The sequence below is a fragment of the Hylaeus anthracinus genome, unplaced genomic scaffold (genome assembly GCF_026225885.1).
Source record: "Hylaeus anthracinus isolate JK02 unplaced genomic scaffold, UHH_iyHylAnth1.0_haploid 3, whole genome shotgun sequence".
NCBI lineage: Eukaryota > Metazoa > Arthropoda > Insecta > Hymenoptera > Colletidae > Hylaeus > Hylaeus anthracinus.
The window spans coordinates 10,280,356-10,292,465 of record NW_026535284.1 but is presented as its reverse complement, the minus strand read 5'-3'; the positions used below and the strand labels follow the sequence as shown (position 1 = coordinate 10,292,465).

The following is a 12,110-nucleotide window of genomic DNA, read 5'->3' as shown; positions in this document are numbered from 1 at the left end:
TTCTATCGAAGACACTTCCTCGATATCTTCCATTGTTTCGTCCACGTAACCCTCTTGCGATAACTGTAAAAATAACTGTCTTATTTAACATTCGGAACAAAAATGGAGTCTCCGAGTGCACCTCTCCATTTCCCCGCATGGAAATTTTAATTCCACCGAAACTGCGCAAGAAAATCTCTTTCCTCGTAGAACCGAATTTCTGAAAACGGTCTTGGAAAGTAATACGAAAGCTTTCCGCGGTATCTACGGTCGGTTATCTCTTCCTTTTCCCACCATTCGAAAGCATCGAACGGGGTCATCTAAACGACAGCCCCCCTGTATGCGAATTAGGTACGATATCTCGACTTCGAGGCTCGACGGTCCAGCTAATGAAACAGCAAACAGGCTCCCCGGGCGTCGTTTTCGTCAGGAAAAATGTTAACCGGCCTCGTCCCGAGCGCGCGACAAACGGGTTTCCGATAATCTTTTCAGCGCGTGTAAGTTTCAATGGTACAGCCATGTTCCCGTGCCAGCTATTTCAATACGACCTGCAACGATGAACGAGCGAACTGTAGCCAAGGTGGCAAAAGGGGGCCAATCGTTTTATACTCGACGAACGGTGTGCATTTTCAACTGAAACGATCCCCTGTCAAAGCTTGACGCGTTCCGCCGCCAACACAAGACGGATTCGAGTGCCTTTTCGGCGTCGGCGTCGAGCCACGAATATGATCCATCCATCTCGCCTGAAACTCGGCCTGGAAGGTTTCACCCTTTAAAGCGGGGAGGGCTGGAGTTCGGTTATTCATTCGAACAAATCCGGAAGATAAATTCATGGGATGGATCGATGTATGATTTGTTTCTGTGTCAGGAGGGACAATTTTTAATGGAGGACATTTTAGGTGGATCTGTGAGGAAATGAGTTGGTCAAATTGGTGTAAATAGGTACGAGTGTAGATCTTTTTTAATTCAAGAAGGTATTTGGTATTTGTATCGTGGAAGAAGATTTATGAATTTTTTAAGGAATTCTTGACTACACGTAAAGCGATTCCTTTATGTTAAAGAAGGTATTCGATATTTATATCTGTAATTTTGTAGGTTAGCCAATGTTTGCCTTCCTTCAATTTTTAAATCAAGAATTTCTTCACTAATGGTCTCCGACGATCCCGCAATTCGTTCGAATAGCATCCTATCAGCGACATGTATATTTTCGTGCTTTGATGCAAAGGCTATTCGAATAAAAAAAAAAATAAAAAAAAAAAAAACTAAATAAACGAACGTCCTCGCTGCAAGGATGCAGTCTCAGGGGGAAGCCCGGCCGAGTCCAGGGCGAGTTCATCGGCTTGGAAATAAGTAATCGAGTTTTGAGGAATCGTTGCCATTGGAGAACGTCTTGCCTCGGTGTACCAACCCGAGGAAACTTGCGGAACATTGTTGAGAAAGCAGGCTATTTGACTTCGGTGCTAGTTCAGGTTGAAATTCCGACGAGGCTTCGTTCGGGAAATTTCTGCTGAACTCGTGTTCGAAAGAATATCGAAGTTTTTACAGTTTTGATTAAGATCGAATCGAAGACTCGGAAAACTTGGGAAATTATGCTGTCAAGTCGGCGCCAAATGGCTGCAGCCCAGCCGTGACCGTCACCGACGTCGTTTTTATTTTATGAAACTACTTTATGAGCTTCAATTACTGAAATAAAGCGAACTCGCTTCCGAGCCGATGAACTCGTTCAGGACTCGTCGCTTGAGCTGTTCCCTCAGAGGCAACATCCATATGCAGCCACGTTCGTTCCCGATTCGAACGACCCTTATATCAAAGATCGCGATGACGTTTCGCGTCTAACCAGGTCCGATAAGTTGCGGAAGCCCCCGAAGGGCAACGAGGTCCTGCGAGGTCCTTCAACCGCGTTCAAAATGGCCACCGCGTTCTAGAAGCTTGACGCAGTTCACGGGTGAACGACTCTTCATCAAAGTTTGGTTTTGCTTCCTAGGCGATGCCCCTTTGATTTATTTCTCGGTTCTCCGCAGAGGGGGAGGCTGTGCTTCTGGTTTGACAAAGACGAAGACGATGAGTCGGCTCTCGCGAATATTTTTGCAATGGCGAATGGTGGACGGTTTAGTTTTATATTTATACGCTTTAAAGAACTTGATTTATTATCAGTTTTGGTTATTTTAATTTTTTGCAAAAGAATAATCTAGGTATTAAATATTTTAGATTATTATTGATTTTAATTACAGATTTTATTTTTCCAGATTAGGAAAAGGCCTCTAGACCTCGTTTCGGAATTAGTAATCTATTTAGTAAATTGAACTATTTGCTTTTGGAAAACTAATTTAACTTCTAATGTAATGAAAATCTCTACTCGTTTTTTTTTATTCTCCAACTATTAAGGAAACGATAACAGGTCTTGTTCCCGATTAAAAACTTCTCGAATTTTTACTGAAAATTCGTCCCTAGTAATAGTGGCTCGCTGGAATTATAATCCTTTCCAAACGATGTCTACTGTTATTTCTCTTCGTTATGGCTTCCTACGCGAGACATTCTTTCGCCGATAAAAGAAAGGAATGACTAACCTCTAAGTCACGCGAGGATATCTGACTTTTCTTACCTCCGAAAACTTTCGCCTGAGCTATAACCGAAACGATAAAAATCGTTTCACGTGAAATCGCGAATTCATCACTCACGGCGTGGGGGAAACTTTTCCTCCAGGAACAGTGTTTCTCGATAGAAATATTCCATAGTCCTATTTAACGCCGTCCGTCGTTTCAACATTGTCATCATTTAGTATCTTTTTAAAGTGACTCGATGTAATTTCAATTTCAATCTCAATTCAATTCTTATTAAATTCTTTAATTCCGAGTTTAAAATAGAATCGAAATTGATTCCCTTCAATTTTCCTCTAATTTAACAAATAAACTATACGCGTGTGCATTGTCATCGATAATTCCATTGTTAAAAACAGAGGAAGCCCAGACCTAATAGCTCCCGCTATTTTCAATGAACGAATTCCATAGACAGATTTGCCTCTGAATGGAAAAGGAACCTCGGGGAGCAGAGACGCGCGAGAATTTTCGAGTATGGCTAGTAAGTTTCAGACTCACCGGCGCAGCTGTACCCATTTTTGTGAAGAATGTACCCGTCCCTGCAGTCGCACTCGTACATTCCATCGTGAAGTTCGTAGCAGAGCTGCTCGCAGGGAGACCCGTGCCCGCATCTTCCTGCAATGCAAAGAATTGACTTCGTGAGAGACTTATTTCTGCCACGGGAAAACGCCACGCGGAACAAACGAACGACGGTAAAACATTTTCAAGAAACATCCAACGTTCTCAGTCAACCCTTCGACGAAGGACAGGGAGACTAAATTTTCCGACGTTGGGGAAGCTAAATATTTTCGACGCAGGAAAAGTCTGATTTATTATAAAGTGAGCGAAATATCGGGATGAACTGCTCGACTCAGGAAAATTTATTTATAATTTATGGTTCTGTTAAAATTATAACATAATAGGTTTAGAAGGAATAAAACAGAAAAATGAAACTTTCTAATAATTGAGGATAACCCAGGTAGACACAGAGCAAAGAGGCACGTGAATAATTAATTCAAAGTATTATATCAAAAGAAGGTATTAACTTCTCCACCTACGACAATCTTTCGCCTCCTCTTGCAAAATTTAAACCCGTTCTACTTGCAAACAGACTTAAGCAAAATCTTCTTTGCCGTTCTCGAGAAAAAGGATACCCAGGAGCGTTACAAATGCAACTTGATCATTTTAAATACACTAGGCGCCGAACGAAAGCAAATATTCCAGAGGAATAACGCGTTACCGCGAAATGTGAAATAATTTCATGACGGAATATTAAGAGAGGGAAGAATAAGGAAACTCCGATACTCTTCGCGTTGGCCACGTTTCCAACGGGCGAGCCGGTTCAATTACATTTTTACCAAGACACAGTCGCAAGATTTTCCGGTCCAATTTACTCGAACAAGAAAAAAAAAAAAAGAAAAGGGGAGAATTAGCGGGAAGTCTGTTCGTAAGCGGCAAATTAAAACGCGCTTCCACGTGGAAATTTAATCGTTATGTTTCGCGGAAATTGCTTATGGTTTCGTATGAGTAAAGCAAGAAACGCGGAAAATGGAGAAATCTTTTTCGCGAAATGTGGCGGAACAGCTTTGCTACGTTAAAAATGACGAATCGAGAAGTTCTTGGTAAATAAAGAAATCTTTTTATAGAGAAATCTTTCTTGGCAATAGTCTGCCGAAGAAGTCTAAAAAGTCTGAAATAGTCTTCCTGTTTTACAAAATTAAGTATGCTTTACTGCAGATCACGCAGAGCTCTCCTCTCGAGCTGGAAATTAAATTACTCTCTAAATCCTCGTCGGCGACTGTCCACGATCGTGATCCCGTCACGACTGCTGGGCGAATTCTGTTTACACGCGGAAAGCATTGTTTCCTTCCGCGGATCAAGAGGCGCGCGAATTTACTCGCGAGAAGTCGTGGCCGCGTAAACGCGCGGATAAATCCACGCTACGGAAGAAAAATGGCGGATTGGCTGACTCCTCCGAGTCAGAGTGCGCTGTCCCTTGCTTCATCGGGTTTTTTATAGTTGCTCGTTGAAATAAGTTTGCCAGGTTCGCGTCTTTCGCGCTGTTAGGGTAATAAATAATGATAAAGCTGGGCGCGTAAGTTACGTTGGCACTCTATTCGGGGGAGGGAATATATTCGCGGAGGCCGGCCTCTCGTTATTTATGGCAACCCGTAGCCGGGCTGCGAAATAATTCAGTATTTTCACGCCACGATCAGAAAGTGATAAACGCCGGTTATCGATTGGCCGCGGGATTACTTCCTCCTCGGCTCGTTCTTGATTAAAATTCGCCACGCGAACCCGACGTTTTCGTTGAAGTCTCAAGCTTTCTAGAATACTGCGTTTCAGTGCTTATTTATGGGGACTTTGGAAATTAAGTGGTAAACTCTGTCCGAATGAAAGGAGTAATTTGAGAGTCTGTAAAAATCTATGTTTCGTTCAAGGGGTTACACCACTTTGGTCGTTTCAAAAAATCGAATTTTTTTTTGCTTGAAATACTATATACAGCCATTCGCGCATCGTCTATTGTCTACCGAAGAAATTTATCTACTTTTTAACCTACCCAGCGAAGGGCTACCAGTGACGGTAAGAATATTTCAAGCGAAGAAGTCACGGCAGACGAATAATATCTGACACAATGGCAGATATTCACAGTCAACGTCCATTTCCCTAACAAAACCCAAGGAAATATTTGATTACTCTTACGCTCTCTTCTGCCAACATTTTCAGAGATTACTCTCTTAAATTCCAGGCTCCGGCGTGTCACGCCATTCTTCTCCGAGGCATTGTTCCGCGCGTTCAAACGTGTCCTCTTGGTATCGTTACTTTGCATGCCATTATTCCTCTCACATTCCCGTCAGAGCCTCGCTCTTTTCTTTGTCGTCAAATTATAATACAACCAGCACGGCCGCAAACGTGGCACTCGTCACCTGCGCTGAACGACGAAGAAACATGAAACGACGCTGTTTTGTCTGCGGACTTCAAAACAGGATCACCCGGAGTAAAAATCTGACGTGAACAGCTCCTCAAAGTGACATTAGCAACGACTTTACATCAGAATAAGTAATTTTATCATGGACTAGTCGTGAAAAATAGAATGAAAATTGTATCGAACCAATTCGAAATAAATTCATACGGAAAAACTGACATTGACAATTTTTCTCTGTGATAAATAAACAAATACAAAGTGAAGTATCAATAAAAATATATGTATATGAAAATACTCTAAAATTACCAGTGAGAGTCCAAGCTACGCATTTTCAATATTTTCACTCGATTTGTTCTGCTTCCATCGTTTCTCAACGCTTTAATTTAAACGTTCGAGTCAGCGCATTTATCGAGGTGATTCTTCACTCAAAAACAAACCGAAGATACGAGACGCAATTTTTTCGTACAAGGCTTGGTTTTCCGAGAAAATCGATGTTGAACATTCGCGGGGCACGCGCGTGATCGAGTACAACGTGGCTGACGCGTCCGCCCATTACTCACTATTTCTACTTGCGCCAGTATGTGTGAACATCGACGATGCCACGAATACTACTCGTTTGGAATAGTTCTAACGAGTTGGAAGATAACACGACCGAGAGGAAACGGATAATAGCATGCCGCTGTCAATCGTCAGTGTTTACGAACGCCGACGAAAGTAGAAACGACGCGTAATGGTCGGACGCGTTATGTAAGAACCAGACCTAACCACATCAAACTAAATTTACACACTGAACTACCAATAAAACTAGTTGGCAATTAAAGACGATTGAACCCTTCGATAATTAAAGGTAAACATTAGCAGAGACGATTCATATCTTAACATCGAGGGGGAAATCCGGTCCTTAAATCGAGGGATTACTAGTATCAAACCAATATTCGTCCAACCAAGCAAAGTTTACACCAATTACACCACGGGGAACAGTTCAAATTTATACAATAAACGACCATTCTACGGCGAGCCAAATTTACCTTTCACTTCATCTTCCAAACACGACGCTCGATAATGGCCCTAGACGTTCTTTGACGTCCATGAACGAAGAACCGCGGTTCAATCCCGCGAAAACAGTTTCGTCACTCGCGTTGACGGGTTCCCCAGCTCATTAAGATAATTAACGTCAGCGATCCCGTCACTCATGCCAAGTGCTTCTATTATTCTCACCCCGTGAGAGATTCCACGTGCGTCGCGCAGAACTTCCACCTCTCCCTACGTCCCCTTAACCCGCATCTCGTGTTCCCGATCACCTAAACGAATAGACGAAACAAGTTCACCCAGCTGTCTTGGAAGCTCTCAAGCGTTCCAGAAGAGTTTGGAAAACTTTCCTACCTTCCGATCGCTTTAATGTCGTCGGAACTCTTAAGCTCTGAGCTTCCGAGTTATGTTGGACACTTAAGTGGGACGCTTCTGAGTTTGTAAATTGACGTCACTGGCTGTTCGGTTCTTTATAGCGACGTCGTACGAATTTATTTTGGAATAATTAATGTCTCTTTGGGCCTGTTGCTCTTTTGGTGCACTTTTGGAAACCTTCGAATATGAGAATTAATAAAACGTTGTAGTGCGAGTCGAGAAAAAATTACGACGCTTCTAGTTCTATCTTGCTGATTTTATTCGTTAAGGCTATGCCGACTATATTAGCTTCAACATTTCAATTACAATTTTCAATTAACCGATAATTCGTGGCTCGTCTCTCCAATAGCCTCCTGCTAGATATGATACATCACTTATCTCTAGTCAAGAGGGATCGAGGTCGCCTCTGCGTCCTGTCTAACATCACGGTCTGTATCGGATTCCTCGTAATCAGACTTAACGCTGTCAATTCCCAGCGAATCAACCGTCAGCATATTGATTACACAATCAGCTCTGTGTGTGTCTAACCCTCTATTGCGCGATAGAACCGATTAGGAACACGGTAAAAACCTGTCAGAAATTCCACGAGAATTCTGTATGGTACAAAATCAAACTTTGCGTTTAAAACGTATTAAAAACTATTGGAAATATTTTTGATTTCAAGCGAGACACGTGGCTTGCAATATAATTCAGATTCGGGGGTCGAAACGTTTACGTTTGTGTTAAAGGGAGTCGTACTGCGCTGAAAAATAACTTTATACGACGTACGAGTTTAGGAACACTCACATCATGGCGACAAGTTCAATGCACCTTTCGACTAACCTACATTAACCGAGAGTCACGCATGTAAACGCGATACAAAGCTGGGCTGTACCGTCTAACTCGTAATGAGACGTCCCGCGCAGGAATCCAATTGATGGGATAACGAACACGAACACATCCAACTCGTACCTAATTGTAAGAAAGGTTTCAACCATCAACGGTAACGTAAAATTGAAAGAAAAAGCCGTGTTTACGATTCGCAATTAATTAAAATTAAGAAGTGCTTTTTATTTAGTATACTCTCCACCAAGGCTATTCCCAAAGGACTCCCTTAAACGCACCCTTCATTCCACGAAATCTCTCAAAGAGCAGTACAGGATAGTCTATATCAGGAAATCCAGATCAGAACCATATAACTCTAGCTCGCAAACCAAATAACCTACACTTCTTAACCCATTCACTGGCAACTACGAGATGTCTCGGTGTTCAAATTGATTGCAATTACTCGAGGGATAAGTTTATACACTTTTTAGCTCTAAACTAAATAACCTTTCAAAAAACCACCCCCAAACCTCAATCTCCACCAAATAAACCAAATTAATTTCCCTCAACTATTCCAACAAATACCCTCCTAACACACCTTCCACTCAACAAAATCCCTTAACTCCCTCTCCATACCAAGTAACCCCTCTTAAAACAGCTCTCAAACTTCAACCCATGACAAGCACACCAAAAATCAATACCCTTCAAATTTTACCACTTCTGTCCCAGGAGCCACCCCCATTTTAGCTTTTACCTCTATTAACAAACCAGCCCGCGTACTAAACGCGTCCACCAAAAATTGCAGCTCGAGGCTTGGGTTTCCAGGGGATGCACCGCGATGTAGCAAGTCGATCGTTGTTTGCGCTCTTTACGAGGGTACAAATTCACGTAGCGAACGGCCGTCCGTAAATACGGGTTCCGATTTCCATCTCCGGAGTTTATCGCTGTACAACCGAGTCCCGCCGCAGGGTCAAAGGCCGCCCTTACAATAAGTTCACGAGGGGACACGTAGCGCCACGCGGATTAGCTGCCAATTGGTTCCAAAGGAAATCGTCCAAAGGAACTCCCGGCGATCCGATTGTCCAAGAACTGTGCGCCAACTTCGATCCAGGACGACAAATAACACGAATTTCAGGAGATGAAAGGAGACGGATCGTCCATCGGACGCCGTCTTGGCTGACGGATTCCCAGAGTGGATGGGATCGAAGGATTTTACAGGAAGAATTTGTTCCAAAGTGGAGGATAGGGGGTAATACAGCTTCGACTCGTGGGGATATCGCGCGCGCTCATCTTGGAAACGCATCTGTTCAAGGAGAAATCTGCAGGGGAACATTGAATTTAAGGAATCTGTCTTGTTTGGAGACGAACGGAATTGATTACCTACCTTCTATGGTCTTTTGGAGGGATTTCAGGGTCTGAGAATTGTGGAGACAGTCGACGAGATATCTCCGAGCTTTTTCAAATTTGGCTGATTGGCTTTGAGATTGATTTGTGGGGAAATATTATTGCGAGCGTTGTGGAGCTCGTATTGATTAGGGTAGAGAATCGAGCCCCTGATATCCCTGACGAAATAAACTCAAAGTTTATCGATTCACTTCTTGTCGAGGACACGTGTACGTCGTCGAGCAACAACTGAGAAAATTATGGAACAGAAATGCCGAAATATTTACCACTTTTGCTCTTTTCATTTGTTATATTATCCCAATAATATTCGTCGAATATGATCGTTCTGAAAGTTGTAAGTAGAGCTTGACGAATGTTTGCAGCCGGATTCGAATGCCGGCCGCAAACTAGGGGCGGAATTCGACATCAAAAATAAAATCGAGGACAGGAAATCTCTCTCGGTGACATACGCGTACTACAGTAGCGTGTTTCGAAAGTTCAACGAACTTTCCCGCGGTAACGCGTTTCCACCCTATATTTCCTTGCGCCGGTGTATCCCGTCCCCGGGAAAAACAACCAATGAAACCTTTTAATTCAAACCTGTGATACCCGCGTACAAACGGAACAACAGCTCCATAAATCATCGTTCTCTCCCATTGATAAAAAGGAGCCCTTTGAATCGTTCTCCTTCATCCACTTACAATTTCTAGGGTCTCTTATTTCATTATCCCTCATTTGTCGCCTTCAGCCGCGACCTTTCACGCCCCTCCCCCCCCCCTCCCATTTATCCCCCCGTGCTTCCGTTCAACCAGAAACTCCTGATCTTTTGAACATTCGACGGACTGGGTTTGTTGTCCTTAACCCTTTCAGACCTGGCGTCCACAATTCAGCACGGTAATTTGTTCGATTTATTCGACACAGAAGTCTGAAGCGAGAAAACTACCCCAGGAAACACTTAATACTTGGACCCCTAGTGTGCTTTCCATCCTTATCATTTTCTCTGCCGTAATATTTGTTTTCCAAGGAACCAGCGCACTGGACACTCGATCTGAAAACAAACTGGCAGGTCGACGCGCCCTTGAGAACCCCTGATCGCTCACCGCCTGCTCCACCAACGCCGGGGGTGGGTTTCTATAGCAACGGCGCTACTCTCGGACACGTCGTCTAGCTCCCGAAATGAGTAGAACCGTCCGATTTCGACACGGTGAATCCGGATGCTGGCTCGTCGCTCCGTTAATCGTATATCGACGACTTCGCTCCTCTTTTCCGCGGAAGACCGAGGCGGGAGGAAGCGTTGACTCCGCGTCGCCGGACATAACGAAGAGATCCATTGGAAACGAGAGATTATCGATCCGTGGTTAAACACCGGAGCCCTCCAGGAAATTTCGGCTTTGCCGGGAATCAGCTTACGCCGTGGGAAAGCGGAAAGAAAGAGTCTTATCTTAAACGAGAACTAAAAAATTCTAGACTGGAATGCCTCTCCGCTCTCTAAAATTAACCCTTTCAGACCTGAATTATTTGTTTTTCTAGTACTAGTATAATTTAATTTTTAGGGTTAATTTGGACTAAAATTGATATGGAAAAGATCAAAAAAAGAATTCTATTAGTGTAACGCAAACGTCACCCGCCAGACAGATAAATAAACAGAGACGCTGCAAGTTCATTATTAACACGTCTTTCCTGAGCAAATTGAATGAGTTCGTAAACCAACCGTCCTATTACCCAGGATCTACCGCTTTCTTAATCGTCCTAAGATGAATCGATAGCGCAAACGAAGACAGAAGAGGGTCTTACGTTGAAAAATCGTCTATTAGCGTCTCCAGGCTCGGTTTAAATCACCCCCGCAGCACTGTTTGCTCGTTCGGCCAACCACTGGCCCTACGGAGTCGTCAAGCTTTTCGGGTAAATTCAATGCGACCGACAGCTTCGGCCAAGCGGAATTTTTGACGATTTAACGCGGAAAGCTATCGCGGTCCAGTTTGCACAAATTTTAGAACAAATCCTTCGGAGCGGATCTGTTGATCCTGCGAGCCGTTAATCGTCCACGCCTTTGGAGCTCCAGGATTAACGATCTGAGGTTCTGAACAAACATCCTGTGGCCGTGTCAGCAGCCTCGTGCGCGTATGTGCGCGACGATTGGGGTGGTTGACCGTCGTCTGACTTCGAGCCTCGATTTCCCGACAGATTTCCCCTTTCAACGTCGATCGAGACCATCTGCCACAATTCGTAGACTACTTGGTTATTTGACGGGACATTCGAGGTGGAGGTTCTGGGAAAACGCATAAAATTATTTTAATATTATTAGTTCAACTTATGACAACTTAGTAGTTCCTTTGTGTTAAAAATAGAAATATTCGAAAGAATTTATTATTTAGTAGCAGCTTTAGTGGCAATGGCACGATTCGAAAATTTTCAAGTATCGAACTTCCAAAATATACTCAAGACAATATTTTTCTTGGCAAGAGAGAAGAGGAGAAGTGACGTCGAGTTTGGGGCGACGAGTGATGTAAATATTTTTCGAGAAATGCATCGCAGTGTGTTATCGATTCATCACGCATCGGTGGCTCGCTGTACCGTCGAATCATCCTTTTAAGATGAATGGGAGCATTACGCTTCGCTCTATAGGAACACTCGCACGTACCTAACAAAAGACTGGACGAAGAGTACGTTAGGGCAATTGGGATGTAAAGCTCCATCGCGTGCTCTGTGTTCAACCAATCGTTTTTTCGGACGATTACCATTTTTCCTTGGTGTTTGAGTTGGTATGTTCCGTTGAAAGGATTTGCCAGACCTCGCTCAGACCTAACATGGATCGTTTTTCTTTGGCGTTGGAGAAACCGTGTCTGACAGAAAGAATCCCGAGACCTGACCTAGCCCTCGCTCAGACTTCACTCAGACTTAATCTAGGCAAATATTCTTAATACTAAGAACTAATAAATCATTTCTTAACCCCTTTCCGTGCCATTTAGCTCGTCGAAACTCGGGCCCAAGCGTTAGGCATCGACGCGCGTTAAACAGACCAGACTGATGCCTGTAAA

General features: G+C 43.5%; 1 protein-coding gene across 2 annotated transcripts in view; it reads right to left on the bottom strand.

Annotated features, from left to right (window-relative positions):
• The window catches only part of LOC128893437 (pikachurin-like), a 160,233-nt gene that overhangs the window by 110,109 nt on the left and 38,014 nt on the right, over window positions 1-12,110 (bottom strand). For both annotated transcript variants that reach the window (XM_054154354.1, XM_054154355.1), the window contains exon 3: window positions 3,075-3,191. In XM_054154354.1, the coding sequence (XP_054010329.1) occupies window positions 3,075-3,191 (117 nt within the window). The remainder of the gene's footprint in view (window positions 1-3,074; window positions 3,192-12,110) is intronic.